The 18,970-nt window shown below is 42.5% G+C and overlaps 1 protein-coding gene across 3 annotated transcripts in view; it reads left to right on the top strand.

The window, feature by feature from the left end:
• LOC126236074 (neprilysin-2-like) overlaps positions 1-18,970 on the top strand; it is a 213,838-nt gene that overhangs the window by 63,245 nt on the left and 131,623 nt on the right. For 2 of the 3 annotated variants that reach the window (XM_049945132.1, XM_049945134.1), the window contains exons 2-3: positions 6,645-6,778; positions 13,165-13,293. In XM_049945132.1, coding sequence (XP_049801089.1) covers positions 6,645-6,778; positions 13,165-13,293 — 263 coding nt within the window. The remainder of the gene's footprint in view (positions 1-6,644; positions 6,779-13,164; positions 13,294-18,970) is intronic. The other variant, XM_049945133.1, reaches the window with a different exon arrangement.

Raw genomic sequence — 18,970 nt, 5'->3', positions numbered from 1 at the left:
AAGCCATCACAACCTGCAGCAGAGAACAAAGTGTCGCCAACTCGGCTCGCATCCACACACAGCAATTAAAGTCCATACCCATACCTAAGACCGTGGAAAACTATACTACACAGAGAAACGGACTAGCGACATGTATTGTGGAACTGTACTGTACACACTGGAGAAAACGCAAGAACCGCGTCAAATAAAATAGATTGATAAGCAGAGATTAAAAAAAACTGATCTACCAAAGCACACTGTCGAGACTATATACTTCGCTCCTGGTCAGGAACGTGTAATATGCCACAAAATCAGTTTACTTTCCGATGCAGAGGAAAAGCGCGAGAATTGTGCCTATCAAATATTAAATTAACACGCAGTAACCCAAGAAACTAAACTAACAAAGGACACACACGAAACTATGTAATTCGCTCGTGGTTAGGAACTCGTAAAATGTCACAAAATACTCGTTTTGAGGACGCGGCTGTTCAGTTAAGGGCATTTCACGATATTACCATCTGCAAACGTTACCTCCCTTCTGGTGGTGATGGGTCTCAGAACATAATTTTTGAATTGGTTTCTCAGTGTTCCCAGTCTTTCCTAATCTTGGGTGATTTCAACGACCGTAACCCTTTGTGGTATGGAATGCGATTACTGGCCAAAGTAAAGACCTCAAAAACTTATTGGCACAACTTGACTTCGCCTCTTGAATAATAGTACATCCACACACTTCAGTGTGGCGTACAGAATCTTCCCATTTACAGAGCTTGTCATCTCCCATCCATCCACTGGAGAGTCCACGATAACTGTGTGTGGTAGTGAACACTTTCCAACCTTCCTGTTTGCCTCTCAGCGTCACTCCATGCAAGCCAGCCCCTATGGACTCTCAACTGTGCTGACTGGGGTGCTTTCGGTGCTTTCGCCTCTGCTGTCGCCCTTGGCTCCCTGCCACATGGAGATATTCATGAGACAGTCTAGAACACAAGTACAGACATTCTTTTGGCATCTGATTTAGTGACCCCATGCTCTTCTGGCCCGCCTTGATGGAAAACAGTACCTTGCTGGTCATCAGAAATCGCAAAGGCCATTAAAGATCGTAGGTAGGCTCTCCAACGCAATAAATGGCACCCATCGATCGAGCCTTTAAATTGCTCTATGCCCAGGTCCGCCACTTAATAAAATGATGGAAGCGAGAATTCTACGAATGGTATGTCCACCTCTTTTGCAGGTTTGGGCGAAGATCAGATGTGTCTACAGGTATCAGTTATCTGTAGGTATATCTGGTATTACCTTGAATGGCAATGTCTACACTGTTCCAGACGTTGTCGCAGACCATTTTGGTCTGCATTATTCTTGAGCCTCAGTGTCTGAGAACTATCACCCTGCCCTTCATGTTCTAAAACTGCAGGTGTAGCGAAAGCAATTATCTTTTACCACATGACACCCTGAGTCATAATACTCCATTCAGCAATAGCCGTCATCTTCGACTGGCAAAAGGCTTATGACACAGTTGGCAACACAACATCCTTGATACATTACACAAGTGTGGTCTCTGGGGTCCGCTCCAGATTTTTACCTAGAACTTCCTCTTACACTGTACATTCTGGGTTCGAGTTGGAGCTTTCCATAGTACCCACAATATCCAATAGAAGGGCTCTGTAGTGAGGGTCCCTCTCTTTCTAGCAGCCATAATTGGTCTAGAAGCAGCTGTAGGGCCCTCAGCAACACCCTCGTTGAATGATGACTAATTTTGCCTCTATAGGTGCTCTTCTAGTGTGGGTGTGGCTGAGTATCAAATGCAAGGTTCCATACGAAAGGCGCAGGCATGGGTCCTCACCCAAGGCTTTCGGTTTTCATCCACCAAAACTCACGCCATGCACTTCTGTCAACATCGTACTGTTCACCCACAACCAGAACTTTACCTCGACGAACAACTACTCATTGTGGTGAAAACGTATCTCTTTTTGGGACTTGTCTTCGATTCTCAGTTGACAGGGATTCCCCACCTTCGCCAGCTTAAGCGAAAGTGCTGACTGCACATTAATACATTTCGCTGCCTGATACAAACCCACCTTGATTATGGGAATCTGGTATATTATTTGAGATTGCCATCAGCATTGCAGATACTGGATCCGATGCACCGCTGTGAGATTCTACTTGCGGCCTGAGACTTTCGAACTAACCCTGTGAACAGTCTATTCATGGAGGCTGGGGTCCATTTACTGTGGATCAGGCACTAACAACAGCTTGTCAATTATGCTACACACGTTTTCAGTTCTCCTATGCATCTGAACTACCATCTTCTCTTTCCAAACACAGAAATCTGTGTCCCACAGTGAAAGTCCTAATCAGGGATTATGATCGTAATTCATGTCTGGTCTGTCCTTTCTGTTTTGCAGTTGTTTCCTCTTCCATCTCTCCTCTATGCCCTGTGGTGCATCCCTCAGCCACAGCTTCATGTTCACCTGTTGCAAAGTTCGATAGGCTTGGTCCCTCCCAAGGCCCACTTCCACCGAATTTTCTCCATCCTTGGTGCATCCTGTGGTTCAGAGGTAATCTGTACTGTTGGCTCGATGTTTGCTGGTCATTTGCACTTTGCTTGTATTCATGCAGGACGTACTGAAATGCGTTCCTTGCCAGATAGCTGTAGTGTTGCCACTGCAGAATTGCTAGCCATCTTTAGTCCTCTTCAGCATATCCATTCTTGCACCGGTAGGTCCTTTCTCATGTGCAGCAACTCCTTCAGCGGTTCACAAGCTCTTGACCAGAGTTGTCCTCACCATCGCTTGGTCGTGGCTATCCAGGATTCCCTGTATCTCCTCCAACAAAGTGGATGGTAAGTGACCTTCGTCTGGATCCCAAGCCATGTTGGGATCCTGATAGCCTAATAGCCTGGCCAAACTGCCTGCTAATAAACTAACTCTTGAGATGGGTGTTCCACAGACAGATCTCTGATTGGTATTGTGCGATCAAGTTTTACGAATCAGAAATACGGAATGGATCGCTCTAAAATCACCAACAGGCTTCTACCAAGGGCTCTTCATTGTTTTCCAGCTCCACATCAGCCATACTTGAGTAAGTCACGGTCATCTCCTCCACCACGAGGACCGACCGACCGCACCGTTATTGTTCCTGTCTGATGGTAGTCCAGATTTTGCTGGACTGTCCCACCCTTGCTGCCCTGTGGTGGACTCTTAATCCCCCTGACTCGTTACCCTAGTGTTAGAGGACGATGCCTCAGCGGTTGACTTAGTTCTACATTTTGTTCATTTATTTTACCATTCTTTTTAAAGGAGGGCCACTTAACTGTACTGACCCATTGAGGGTTGGGTAGAAAACTCTGTTGCTTCCTGCCCACACCAGGCTCCAGCTGTCTAGGCTCGGTTGTACAGCCTGGTCCTCATCCTACCTGCTCTTTTACTTTTCTTCCCACCTCTTACATGGTCTGTTAGACTTGTTCATCTTTTGTCTCTCTTTGCTTCTCTTGCTGCACTCACGTTGCTAGGTTTTCCTAGGCCATTTCTGAGTGCCATTACATTAGATTCAGTATTCTTTCTGTAGACCCAAAAAATGAGATGCTTCTCGTGTGTGTGGAACACGTCAGGAAGTATAACATAAAAACATTTTAATACAATACTTACTACCCTGATCACTTATCAGGAGATTGTCGAAATAGGTGAATACAATGCGATAAACTGGAACAGCTAATATTTACAGAATTAACATGCTGTCAATAGGAAACATTGTTATACACTATTAATTTATTAACACACACAACATACCGATTCGTGACTGTTGTGACGAAGTGCTGTCAAAACTGAAATCTAACAATGCGTGTGTGTGTGTGTGTGTGAGTGTGTGTGTGTGTGTGTGTGTGTGTGTGTGTGTGTGTGTGTGTATGTGTTTGTTTGTTGTGTGTGAATTCCTAAGGGACCAAACCGTGGGGGTCATCGGTCCCGAGACTTACACACAACTTAAACTTACTTAAACTACCTTATGCTAAGAACAACACACACACACACACACACACACACACACACACACACACACACACACACAAACACACACATGCCCATGGGAGGACTCGAACCTCTGGCTGGAGGGGCCGCCCAGTCCATGACATGCAGCCTCAAACGGTGCGGCCACTCTGCGTGGCAAGCTGATTTAACAGTCTCTGTTAAGATATTCATCTATAGAATAGAAGGGGTTGCCTGTCAAAAAGTCTTTCAAACTCTGTTAAAACCGTGCTTTATCTGAAACCAAGCTTTTAATGGTTGCTGGCAATTTATTGAAAATGTGTGTTCCTGAATATTGGATCCCTTTTTGGACCAAGGTAAGCGATTTTAGGTCTTTATGTAGATTGTTATTATTCCTAGTACTGGTACTATATACTGAGCTATTGGTTGGAAATAGAGATTTATTACTTGCAACAAATTTCATTAAGCAATAAATATACTGAGAAGCAGTGGTTAGAATACAAAGTTCCTTGAACAAGTTTCTTCATGATCTTGAATTTACACCCCAAATGATTCTTATCACATACTTTTGCTCCCCCCTGAAAACTTTTGATCGGTTTGATGAGTTACCCCAGAATTTGATCCTGTCTGACATAATAGAATGAAAGTAAGCAAAGTAAGCAAGTTTTTTTGTATTTATATCTCCTACAAGTGGCATCATTCTCACTACAAATAGAGACTTCTTTAGGGGCTTAAGCAATTCTGTTATATGCCCTTCTCAACTGAATTTACTATCGAGTTGTAATCCCAGAAATTTAACACTGTCAACCTCTTTGATCTGCAGGTCTTCATATGTTATACACATGCTGGAAGGAAATCTCTTACAGGTTCTGAGCCGCATATAGTGGGTCTTCTCAAAGTTTAATGACAGGGACTAAGCTTTTAAACCATCTATTAATGTCAGTGAAAATTTGATTAGGAGCTATTTCTATATCTGTAATTGATTTGCTACTTATTGCAATGGTTGTAGCATCTGCAAACAAAACAAACTTAGCATCTGCCAATGTAACAGACGAGAGGTCATTAATGTACAGAAGAAAAAGCAATGGACCCAAGATGCAACCTTGAGGAACACTACATGTACTTAATTCCCAATCAGATGAAGACTGACTGCTTACTGCACAGGTATTTTGCAACGGCACTCTTTGCTTCCTGTTAGATAAGACTGAAACCATACCTCTGGTAAGTGGCAGTGGCTGGCGATGTATATCCCATCATTGCATTCTGCTTTCAGGGGTTTCCATCTGCTCCCAGGAGAGGGCACCTTGCCTGCCTTTCTTCCTCTGTCTCCTTTTCTTATTTTGGTCTATTATATCCGCTTCATTGGCCTTTGGTAGACCTCAAGGTTTTCTATCCATGGGTTTTGCAGGGTAGATCATCTCTGATTTGTGGTAATATAGACCTGTCCATTCGAGGAAAAAGGGACTGATGACCTAGTAGTTTTGTTCCTTTAATCATTCAACCAACAAACCTGAAGTTTATTAATCGCCAAGGCTTCAGTCATACCAACTTACTGGTTGCTTAAAGGAAATGGAGGTAATGGGTGACAGTGTATATGTAGAATCGCCTAACAGTGACAGGGAAATGTGATAAAGAAAGAAAGTAAGTGACGAATTGTCCTTTGCCATGCCATACTGGTTAAAATCATTAAGATCGGCTGAAGTCGGGCAATAATCAAAACAACGAAAATACAGTAGGTGCCATCCTTGTGTTCTGGTACAGCAGCTGTACCTGGGCAGTGAAAGCTACTGACATTAGTTGAACAGATGCCTTGGAGATGTCATGTTGGTGGAAGATGTTATTGTATGACAAAGAAACAAAGCTTCCATTACAGAAGAAATTAACATCAGGAAAGTATACCCTCTCGCGCCAGCCAAACATACTTGCACAGTCCTTGGACATATACTGAGAACAGAAGGCAAAATTTTAAATATACCACCACGCATGGCAAATTCGAAGGCAGAAGACCATGAGGAAGAGGAGCACGTTTCAGGATGGATCAAGTGCAAATGATTACTGGCCTATATGCCAACTATTTCTTAAGAATAATTAAAGCGCATTGTAGTCAAATATTTGGTAACTTAAGAAATAAATAACAAAATGTGATCATGACTCAGCAATGACAAACATCTCATGATATTAAGGTTAACATTTTCTGCAAGTTATTTTGATACATTTTGTAACATCCTTTAAAATTGATGTCTGTAGTTGTTGTATTATAGTTTGAAATCAGACTGTATTTTGTCTGATTTAATATCTTTCACTAATTTACTCCAGTGCCACTTCGGTTATTGCACAGCAGGTCTGACGTTGGCAACTATTTTTCTAAATGGTATATAGTTTTTTTAAAAAAAAAATTATAATAAGTTTTAATAATATTTTCTAAGAGTGAAATGTAAATGGTGTATAACATTATAATGAAAACGTTTTACTGTTTTCTACTTTTTTAAATCAGAAACAATATTTTGTTCTAGTATTTGGCACTTAGCTCTTATGACAAAATTTTGTTGTTACTGTCGCAGCCCTAGTCATAATCAAAAGAACAAAGACCGATGCTCCAGTGTCATGTTCCATATCTGTGTCGTGTGGTGACGTGTCTCAGTTGCGACTGACTTTTCCCCCTCCAATCTCTCTCTCTGTCTGCCGCAGGCAGCCTACGTGGTGGCGTCGCCGCACCGCCGCGGAGCGCAAGCTGGTGCTGACACAGACGGTGGCGCTCCTAGCTGCAGTTGCGCTCGCCGTCTCAGTGCTCGTGGTCGTCGCCAGGCGGCAGCACCAGCCCGGTATGGCCGCCAGAACCAAAACTGACTTAAGCAACCCTTTCTTTCTTTCGCTTGTGCCGTTGTCCCGCAATGACGCAGGGTCGGCATGGTTAATCGGATTTGGCAAGGGTAATGGAAGGGGTGGCTGGATGCCTTTCCTGCCGTCACTCCTTCCCCCCCCCCCCCCCCCCAGGCTGGAAATAGTGTACCCTAACTGTCTGTGTCTGGTGTAATTCATGGAATAGTGCGAATGTGGTTAGATGTCTGCGAGCCGTGTAACTGAGGCGGGACATGGGTATCAGACTGGTATTCACTTAGTGGGATGTGGAAAACCGCCTAAAAACCACATCAAGGCTGGTCAGCACACCGGCCTCCGTCGTTAAGCCGCCAGGCAGATTCGATCTGGGCCCGGTGCGCCTAGCGAGTCATTCCCAACTCTGACAGGCAGTGGCGGTTTGTAAGTATACGTTTTAGTGTTCACAAATTTTTAGATTAAAATCAACGTGAATGTGTGAAATACCATCTGCTGTATTACCATTATGATGATGAACAAATGTACAGAACTGCAGCCACTGTCAATAATAATAATAACAATAATAATGTGCTTAACTTGTCTAACCAAAGAAAGACTCGCTTGTGTGAAATTTTATTGTTCTGTACATAATTAAGTACAGTTTAGGGCACGAACGATATTATGTATAAGCTTTCACTTCTCTCCGTCTCGTCAACCAAATATTAATATTAGTAAAGTCTTATCACTCACTAACAAGGAGAGGCCACAACGTTTGGAACTCGAATTTACTGTAAACTTCATACACTCGTAGTACTCCGTGAGGACAACAAAATGTGTAAGCAGTAGCGCGTACTTCTCAAGCGTTATTGAGAAAACCGGAAGAGAATTTCGGTCGTCAAATATATACCTGTGCGTGGCCATTTTTACCATGAAGCTGCGACAGCCGAGTGGTTAGCGTTGAAGCACCGTAATCGCTGGATCGAGTCCCGATCGTCAGTTTTTTTTTTTAATTTTCAACACAGTCACTTTCTTTACTATTTATATTACAATTGATATAATGGGAAAAATACGTGTAATCGGATGAACTTTTATTAAATTTACAATGTTATTTGGCAGTCTACAAATTTTTATTATCAGAAATAATATAATAGTCATAACATTATGTTTTCCATGTTTTGACGAAAAATACCATCCAGCAACTTGCAATGTCGAAACCGACGATTAATTGAACATATTTCGAAAGCCGTGTGTGCCGGTCAAAACTTGCAGGTAACAGGTGGTTTCAGGCTCCGTCTAGGTATAAGGGATTTCTCAAATCACAGACAAGCATACATTTTCAGTATCATTTTATGTGTTTGGTCGTTTACTAGTCGATAATTATGAATATTATAGTGATAGTGTGATAGTAAAAATTTGTAGACAGCCAAATAACATTGTAAATTTAATAAACGTTCATCCGATTACACGTATTTTTCCCATTATATCAATTGTAATGTAAAGAAAATGACTGTTGAAAATAGAAAAAACGAAGATGACGAACGGGACTCGATCCATCGATCCAGAAATTACGTGGCTTGAACGCTAACCACTCGGCTGCCGCGTCTTCCTGGTAAAAATGGCCACTCGCAGGTATATATATTGGATGACCGAAATTATCTTTCGATTTTCTCAATAACGCTTGAGAAGTACGCGCTACTGCTTACACATTCTGTTGTCCTCATGGAGTTCTACGAGTGTGCGAAGTCTGCAGTAAATCGGCGCTCCAAACGTCGTGGCCTCCCCTTGTAAGTTTCAGTTCACGAAGCACGAAAACGGCGTAATCTCTTCCTATGAAATGCCCTATTCTTCCGTATAGTCCACACAAAAGTTAATATTAATACACGTTACGCTGCACTGTAGGTGCACATGAAACAGAGAAAATTATACAGCAACATGTCTGACATTGCCTATTAATAAAGAAAATCCATGTGTCTATTTTTAGAATGTCTCGATCACTCTGTGATTGAAGTCTTTAGTATAACTGACAAACCTTTTTCTCAATTACAGGCATTGCCACTATCGAAAGCCTGTACTCTGTCACTGTGTTTCGAAGAAAGGTCTTTATCCTTTTCATTGTTGAGAAACAACGTTCAGATTCAAGTACGGTACTTCTAGCTCTGTTCTGAGTAGCGCCTTCGATAACCATGGGTACGTTTCAACAGTAATGCCAAGTTCTCCCTCAGGAAAATTTGTCGAAAATAGAGAAACTGAGCTCACATCTAGCAACTTTGATGCCACAAGGTGATTCATGAATGAAAATCTTTCAGTCATATGGCTTATTATGGCATCACAAAATTCCTTCGCATCTGTTACTTTATTTTCTGATTTTCTTTTCTTCTGAATTTGTTCTTCACAAGATGAAGAAATTTATTCAGTGGCATTATTTCTTATTCCTGTAACTACACCTTTAAGCTCAATAAATACTGCTCAGGGCTTAATGTTTAAAGATTCCAATGTTGTAAGTTTCCTGAGGAGCATGCCTGCACGTGGCATGATCCCATAAAAAATTGTAGCCAAAATAAGAACTCAGGCTCTTTCGAACTTTCTCGTCTGTTTTCATCATCTGCACGATCAGAGACGGTAATTTCTTCTACACCACTCAGACTTTCATTGTTTCCCTTTGACTGTCCGAATATTAAACACTCATGTTGCATCTGCCCTACTGTGTCTAGCACATTTGTCTTGTGTGATGATTGGGAAAAAAAGCTGCAAAGCCAGAGTGTTTTAGAAAAATATTGTAGAAGATTTGTTTATAGATGGAGCTTTTTGCAACACCAGATTAAATTGATGTGCATAGCAGTGAATATAATGAGCCCTTGCTTAATCCTTGCCTGACCATCGTTAATGTCTCCCCTCATAACAGCAGCACCATCATAGCATTGTGTGATCACCTTTTCCTTCTTTCTGTCTGCATGCTTTTGCAATTCAGAATCATCGCCTTAAATAACGTCTCAGCATCCTGTGTGTCAGGGCTTAGGAAGCCCCAATATCTCTCCACAACAGAACCATGAAGTTCGTATCAATATACAATCATCAACAGTTGCGTGATAGATACATCTGTTGTTTCGTCCACCATTACAGCCAAATAAGGCGCACTTAAAATTTATTGCGTTATTTTTTCTCCTTCTCTTGTTGTTCCTTCATTGAGCTGTCAATAGCACTTACTAAATTTACAAGCCCACGAAACACTCTTGGGTTTCCTGAATCTTCCCTTTCATTGTGACCATGTAAAGCTAAGTCAAACGCCCCGCAAAATTTTATGCAGTCTGTTGATCTGGAGAGGTTATGTCTATTCCTGTCCACTTGTTCGTTATGTTTCCTCACAAACTCTCCATATACGCTGTCAAGCTGAGTACCGATGCTCCTTCGTGACTAACTTATCTTGGTAACTAAGTTTTCTGCTACCTCTTAAAATCGATTGAACAGAGTTCGTCTTGAAACTGTTTCCTGTCCGTACTGTTTCCCACGCAGTACCCAACCAACTACAACACAAACTGGAAATTATTAAATTCTGGTAGAAACGCCTTAATGTCTACCAACATAGTCACCTGGCTACGGGTAAATGAAACCAAATAAACTGGTGCACTCTCCTGTTAAGAATACAAAAGGATTACTGTATAATAGAATCAAAAACTTAAGATACTATGACTCATTCAGAAGCCCACGAAAATGATTATTCTGTCATTATAACTGTAACATATACAGACGTCCGATTTAATTTTACTGTATGTCGAGTAAATTAGCATATCTGACGAGTGTGCTAATACGTAATGGGATTGACGCCAATTTCCAAGCGAATGTAGTGTGCTACCATCTAGTGGCATTGAAATAGACTTGTAGTTGAGTGGTAAGGCCTAGCTGTGCACGCCACAACCTGTGCACATTGTTTATCTGATCAGCATGTATTTGACCCATAAGGTAATTACGTCATTGCTAGTCGCGCATGCGCAGAAGCTCCTTAAAGTGTGCACAACTGACAGTGTGCTCGTGTCCCTGAATCCAAGTTTCATGGCTTCTAGAGCGCTGTCAATGTGGCATAGCGCTGTAGATTTAAGTGCCGTATATTTCAGATTATTGCATCTGCATTACGTTTAACAGCATTCAAAGAAAAATAACCAATAAATCCACAAGGCATCAAAAGTTTGGTGTTCACGTGCTCATGCAATCTTACACAGCAGCCGCCGCTGTTGACATACCTATGTTTCATCTAGGCCTTCAAACAATCTACATAGTTTCAGATACATATTCACATGTTGTGAGAGATCTGTAACGAAATTTCACTAACACATCGCAAGTTCGGTACATTGGCACTGTGTTGGTCACAAATGTCTCAAAACTTTCAGAAGTTCATTACACACGAAACTTCATAATAGATACGTTGCCATATAAGTAGAGAAAAAAAATTGCACATTACATTATAAAGCCCACAGCGACATGCTGTTTGTGGGTGGAAAGGAGGGGAGGGACTGTATCGTCCTGAAACTTCTTGTTCACTTTTCATTATGGTTTCGTGAACAGCTCGCGATATCGAATCGAAGTTTCCAGTAAATGAGAATACGCAAAGGGGACACATGTGTTGAATGATTAACCTCCTTCACTCTCGTATCAGCCGAGATACTGAAGACAGTGTGCTTTCTTAGATGGAACAACATACTATTTTCACGGCATCCAGTAGCTGTTGGCCAAACTTTATATGACACAGACACAGGGTCAACTTGGATTGTTGTAAATGGAGTTACACTATTTGATCAAAAGCATCACGACATGTATATATAATGCGGAAATGACCTCTAGATGACATGAATCGCGAGAACAGAAGGGAGTGGAGAATATTGTGCTGTCAGGAAAGAAACAGCAACAGCAGCACTGGTCGGTCTATAGAGCCCAGTGACTTCTTACGTGGACTAGTCATTGAATGACACTTGGGTAACATATCTATCAAGGACATTTCAAAACTTCTAAAGCTGCCCAAGTGATCTGTTTGTGATGTTATTATTGTGAAAGGCAATCTGAAGAAACTACTTCTACTGAAAGAAGACCACTCAGACATCGTGTACTGACCGATGAGTACCATCGAGCGTCGCATAAGGCAGTTGTAAAATATCGCAGGAGACCAGCAGCAGGAATCGCTGTAGAGTTCCAGAGTGCTACCGACAGTCCAGCTAGAATAATGACCATGCATAGTGGGGGGAGGGGGGGGAGGAGGAAGGGTGAGGTGGGTGTGGACCCGTCTAGAATTCTGTGTCCGTGGTTTCTGCGAATAGTTTAAGGCAACGCCACGGTACACCATCTGAATGAGCACAGCTGATGTCCTTCCCCATCCTCGCCAATCCATGCTTGTGTTCCTCCCCTAATCTCCTCTAACTTACTCCCACATCTTCATGTCTACTTCCCAGCCACTTTATGATGTGAGGCGGAGGGTTCTCTCTGTACCAATGAGCATTATTTCCGTGCATTCTGTGGTCGCACGTGATACTTGGGAGGTTATATTTTTCGCGCTTTCAAGCTTACTAGATGAATCTGTCACGACATGCACTGCTCCTCTTTGGATGTACTCTCTTAACTCCATCAATCCTAGAAAATAAGAGGGACGGAATCAGCAGCGATGATCAAGTTCCGGTCGAATGAGTGTTGCGTAAGGTACCTCCTTCGCATGTGGAATATAATTCCTAGGATTATTCCAGTCTGCCTGTATTGGTCTCTCATAGAAGTTTGATGGATATGAATGCTTCCAGAGGTAGTTCATCAATCGTGTAAAGCAACGGGTGCTTCGTTGTATTTATGGGTAATATGTTATAGTTACTTGTGTTGTGGATCGAGTGCTAATCTCTGAACCAAACATCGACCCCTTTTATATCTTTCTGAATTTCACTTCAGTTTTCTAGAGGTGCAACTCCTCTGTGTGCAATATCATCAACCGCAAACAGCATTATCCAATAGGTTATCTGCATGTAGAGTGAACAATAATGGTTCTATAACACCCCCTGAGGGTACTTCCGAAGTTTCTTTCACATCTGAAAATTGCTTTCCGTTAAGAATGACATGCTGTGTTGTATTTTCTTGGACCTCCTCAATCGAGTTACAAAACCAGTCTGATGTTCTGTACACTCTTATTCGACGAGACGTCAAGCCCTAATCTCCCTTTCTATTTGTGATCGGTGGCTTTGGGTGATTACGTAACTCTTCAATATTTGTAAGCTCTTGTGACTATTGCCTGCCTCTGAGAACTCACGTCGCGGTCTCGTGGTCTGTCCAGGAATTGGCAGCAATCTGTCTCTCGCTACAGATATTCGCCTTGCACCTTGCGGGCTGCAGGATTGATAATGCTTGCACTTAACTGACTGTTGCCATGCAGACGCGACGATGCTGGTGGCGTTTGAGTCCAGACAGAACGTGTCTACAGGAGCTGCCCAGGTGTCGGCGTCCGGGTCCGTCAACCAGAGCCTGCAGAATGTCTGCCTCACGCCAGGATGTGTCCGTGCAGGTTAGTATTCGTGTTCTTTCCTTACTGCCTGCAGTTGTAAACTTAGTAGTACTGTGTGCCCAGGGATAAGAGTAAACACAACTTACAACCACTGCACCTGGCCACATCAGTGATCTCATGACAGAACTGATGCTGTCAGTAGTGGGGAGGGGGAACATGTGAACAAGTCTCCACTTGTCTGAGAAAGTAAACATGCATTTGTCCATTAGACAAAATATGAAATGCTTGAGGATTGCTTCAGCTACTCTTTTTAATATGCTTGAGCAGATGACAGCAAGTCTAATCACTAGCGCCCTTTCACGCCTCCACCTCCCTCTTCGCAGCACAATGTGTGACGCCAGGGGGAATGTGCTTACGTGTATATGTAGTTAGCAAACTCGCAGCCGAACCGTGGAAGGTGGCGCAGTGGTTAGCACACTGGACTCGCATTCGGGAGGACGACGGTTAAATCCCGCTTCCGGCCATCCTGATTTAGGTTTTCCGTGATTTCCCTAAATCGCTCCAGGCAAATGCCGTTATGGTTTCTTTGAAAGGCCGACTTCTTTCCCCGTCCGTCCCTAATCCGAGGAGACAGATGACCTCGCTGTTTGGTCTCTTCCTTCAAACAACACCAACACGCCCCCCCCTCCCACCCCAGCCGAGTCGAGACTTGTACCAGATTTAGGAGACGTAATGAAGTGATACATGTGTATGTATTCTTAGTCAGAGGATCTCATTCAAAGCAATCCTTGATGACACGGAAAACGGTAAGCGTTTTGTTTTGCAAAATAAAGTTTGTACCACAGTATGAGGCCACTACAATCTTTCTCTGACTCTGAAAAGCAGTTTACAGTGTGTAGTTGAATGTATAGTAACTCTAGTTTCTTATGTATGTGAATATGTATTGAAATCAGCTGTTAAAACTACTGTTACGTGCGCTGTTTCACCCAAATGTCACGCAGCTTCCACTGGATGTTGGCTTAAGTGAGTCGATCATTACTAAGTGTATCTTAACCTATAACATAGATCAGTAGTAGCAATAAGCGACCCACGTGTGCTTTGTACAACTATGGAAGACATCGGTACATATTTTGGTAAAAAATGCGGACAATTTTTGGTTTCTTTAAAGTGTTGTATAAGAATTGAACTATTCCCGTCGACAAGTCTATCTTAAACTTTAAGTGAAATCAGTAGTCAGAGTAAAAGAGTCATGTGTGCTTTGTACTGACACAGGAGAAATCATTTGGTATTTTGATAAATAATACAGACAATTTTAAGTGATTGAGTGGAAAGTTCTCGGTAAGTTTGCCATTTCAGATTCTGATAAAATCGCTCTTTTACTGCTTATGTTAATGTTCATGTTACATCCCCCTTTCAGTATACTGTCCATTCCGTTAAACTGCACTTCGAAGTCCTTTCCTGTTTCTGACAAAACTACAATGACATCGAAAAACTTAAAACTTTTATTTGTTGCTCTTGAACTAAAATTCCTACTCCAATTTGTTTCCTGCTTTCATTTATAGATTGCTCAGGGTACAGGTTGAATATCATGAGGGATAGGCTAGAACTCTGTCTCACTCCTTTCTCTAACCCTGCGTCCGTTTCATGTCTTGAACTGCTATTTGGTTTCTGCACTAGCTGTAAATAACTTTGCGCTCCCTCATGCCTTCGGAAGTTTAAAAAGTGTATTCCACTCAAAATTTTCAAAATATTTCTCCATAGCTGCAAATGTTATAAACGTAGGTTAGTTATTCCTTAAACTACCTTCAATAAATCGTACGGTCAAATTTCCTCGCGTGTTCCAACATTTCTCTTTAACTGATCTTCCCTGATGTAGCCTTCTAGCAATTTTTCAGTTCTTCTCTAAATAATTCGTATTAATATGTTACAACCATTACTTATTAAACTGGCAGTTTGGTAATACTCACTCTTGTCAGCACCTGCTCTCTTTGGAATTGAAATTATTACATTCTTCTCAGAGTGAGAGAGTATTTCACCTGTCTCATATCTTGTGCGCAAGACGGAATACTTTTGTGATGACTGCTCTCCCAAGTATATTAGGTCAGAATCCGCCTGCTCAGCTGAGTGATAAAGTGCATGCATACTATGCAGCGGGCCCGGGTTCGATTCCTTGCCGGGTTGGAGATTTTTCCCTCTCTCGTACTGGGTGTTGTGTTGTCCTCATCATCATTTCATCCTCATCACCGACACGCAGGTCGCCCACTGTGTCGTCGACTGAAATAAGACTGCCACTCGGTGGCCGCACTTCGTCGGATGGGGCCTCCCGACCAACAATGCCACACTCTCATTTCATTAGTAGTTCAGAAGGAATTTTATGTACTCCATGGTTCTTGTTCGGCTTAGATCTTTCAGTGTTCTATCAAATTCTTCTCTCCCCATCTCATCTAGATCCAATTATTTTATCGTTTCAATAAAATCGCCTTCAAGTTCTTTCCCCTTGAATAGTCCCTCTGTATATTCGTTCCACCTTTCAACTTTCCATTCTCTGATTAGTACTTGTTTTACATCTGAGCTCTCGATAAACATAAGGCTACTTCTCTTTCCTCCAAGTCCACATTCATTTCCCTGCAGACGGTATTCATCTTTTCCCTACTTATTAATGCTTCTATAGATTAGCATTTGTCCTCCAGGCAATCCTGTTTAGACATTTTGCTCTTCCTGTTAACCTCATTGTTTAGACACCTGCTTCAATTGCTGCGTTTTTTACGAAACCAATACCTTCTGTGGTATCTAACGATTTCTATAAATTCTTAACTTTTTAACTATTTGATTGAAACCAACCCATTCGTCATTACTGTAAACCTTTCCTCTTTTACAGTCAATGATATCTTTGAAACTCTCAGAAACGTCTGGTTTCTTCGAATTATCCAGATCCCATCTATTTAATTTCCTACCTTTTTGTAAATAAATCAGTTTTAATCTATTGTTCATGTCCCATAAATGTCCGCCCCGGTAGCTGAATGGACAGAGTGACGGACTGCCGTCCTAAGGGGCCCGGGTTCGATTCCCGGCTGGATCGGGAATTTTCTCCGCTGAGGGACTGGGTGTTGTGTTGTCTTCATCATCATTTCATCCCCATCCGGCTCGCAGGTCTCCGAATGTGGCGTCGAATGTAATAAGACCTGCACCAAGGCGGCCGGACCTGCCTCGTCAGGGGCCTCCTGGCCAATGACGCCAAACGCTCATTTCCATTTTTTCCATAGCCAATAAATTATAGTCAGAGACCACATCTTTCCCTGCAAATATCTTGTGAGGCAGCGGCCTATTTCAGGATTTTCTCCTCAAATTTGCGTGCAAGAGACTTTTGCTCTATTTATTTTCCGATTATATTTTTGATTGTCGACTCCTCACTTGTTTTGCACGCAGATTACGTGAGAGTTTTGGGCGTAGCTTGTAGCAAAGTAAGTAACAAATGTTTCTGTACCTACTGTAACGTTAATTCTTGTAGTACGTTTGATGCATCTGGTCTAGATAATGGGAACTTCTCTTTGCTGTGGACAGAAACTTGTGGAACGTTTCGCACGCTCTTGAGTGGCTGCCTGTCACTAAAAGTGCAGGTTTCACGTTAGCTGACCACACTAGCAACCTGAGATGCATGTCATGGATTATCTTGCAGGTGCCTAGAACAATGGCCAGTGGAACGGTCGACTGGCGTCCTATGTGGCAGAAGGGAAACCAGCGGTGGAGAGGGCGAGAAGTCTGCGTACTTGAAAACTGTTGGTGGCGTTCTCAGTTGTCCGCTGGCCGTAATCCCCCAGTGTTCTGGTCTCCAGCGCCGTTTCCTGAAGCAAAATATAAGGTTGCACATGGGTCTATGAAATTTCCCATCTCTTTCCTTTCTGTGGGAACAATCTGTGTAGCTTTAGAAAGTCTCTAGAATTTCGGAAATACAAGTCTGGCCGTGGGAACGGGGCGACACATTGTTCTAGTTTCTATGAACCGCAATATCATTGGCTGATATATCTTTTAGATGGTCGGATCTAATGAACGACTTCCAGAAGGCTCATTGGAGGAGCAATTGGGCACTTCCTGTGACTGGCTAGAAAAGTTGTGTTGGGCGCTTTTCCGAGGACTGAAACAAGGATATCAAAATTGAAGGAGCCATTCTCGTTACGAGTCTCAGTCTGAGTGTGATTCTGATTCTCCCGTCCGTTCTGTTTCTAATTCCACGCTCGTACACGTTTCTCTTGACGTCGGCCTTGTGCCAAGATTTCCAAGTTCTGCTTCGAACTTACTGGCATCCGCGATCGGTAATCGTGCAGATGATGAGATCCACCATTCGCGATCACACAACATCGGCCCAGGCCAGCAACAGATAGCAACCACTGCAGCATTGTGCACGGTGCCTCCCCTGGCGCCATCTCAATCGCAGTCACAGTAAGGCAATATCTACAGTAGACATTTCGACTTAGTGATCGCGATGTAATGAACGGAGAGGAGATTATTCCAGTTTTCCATGTTCAGTTTCCATATACTGACCTTTGCGCCTCATGCTCGAGAATGTATGTTTTCTGCAACCTAAGTCTAGATTCAAAAGCGATCTTTCTCTGCACAGCCACTCACGTTTAGTTTCGGTATTGAGTTAATTCATTGGAGTTCACCCACCTGGTGATGAAGCTTTCTGTTTCGTCCTCTATTTGTTGATCTTTTGTGTGCGCTGTTCATGTTCATACTCTTCCCTTTTGTGTAGTCAAAAAGTTTTACAATCACAGCTGCAAAAGTATTTCGTGTACCGTATGTGTCTATACTGTTGTCCAGCATCAAACTGGTGACGAACCCAATAACCATTCTTTTTTCTGGTCATTGATTTATTTCATTCATGTAGAATTCACCCTCAAGTTGTTTGTAATATCAAATGGTTCAAATGGCTCTGAGCACTATGGGATTTAACATCTGTGGTCATCAGTCCCCTAGAACTTAGAACTACTTAAACCTAACTAACCTAAGGACATCACACACATCCATGCCCGAGGCAGGATTCGAACCTGCGACCGTAGCAGTCGCGCGGTTCCGGACTGAGCGCCTAGAACCGATAGACCACCGCGGCCGGCGTTTGTAATATCGACGTTAATGTGTTGAGAGTAAATTGCATAGTGTTCTTATAGATATTATGTCCATCAGATGAAATGCTATCATTCAGCAACAATTGAAGTAAATAATTGCACTGAAATGCCCAGGTCCTCCAATCAAAAGCAATAGGCGAGGTCCCTGACGAGGTCAGGATCTTATCAGATTACGTGTCCATCGTGCGGAGCGGTTGGTTTTTCAAGTAGCCTATTATCTTCACGGGATTAATTTATCATTTTACTTGATCTGGGGCGTTTTAGTTAGCGTCACTCTCAATTGCACACTCTCGGAGCACATGACTTGCAATTGGTAGTCTTCACAGCACACCTGGCTTCTGGCAGTCATACAGTTTAAAGTTTATTTCCGAATTCTTTGTCTTAACATTATATAATCAGTCTGAAACCTACCAAGCTCACCAGGTCTCTTCAATGTAGACAGCCTTCATTCATTATTCTTAAATCAGTTGTTAGTGATGATTATATTATTCTCTGCAAAAAATACTACCAGGTGGCTTATTCTATCATTCCTTCCCCCTCGTCCATATCCTCCTACTACTTTTCCTTCTGTTCCTCCTCCTACTACCGAATCCCAGTCACCCATCACAATACAG

Source organism: Schistocerca nitens, chromosome 2, assembly GCF_023898315.1.
Source record: "Schistocerca nitens isolate TAMUIC-IGC-003100 chromosome 2, iqSchNite1.1, whole genome shotgun sequence".
NCBI classification, from domain to species: Eukaryota; Metazoa; Arthropoda; class Insecta; order Orthoptera; family Acrididae; genus Schistocerca; species Schistocerca nitens.
This window is presented reverse-complemented; position numbering and strand designations above follow the sequence as displayed.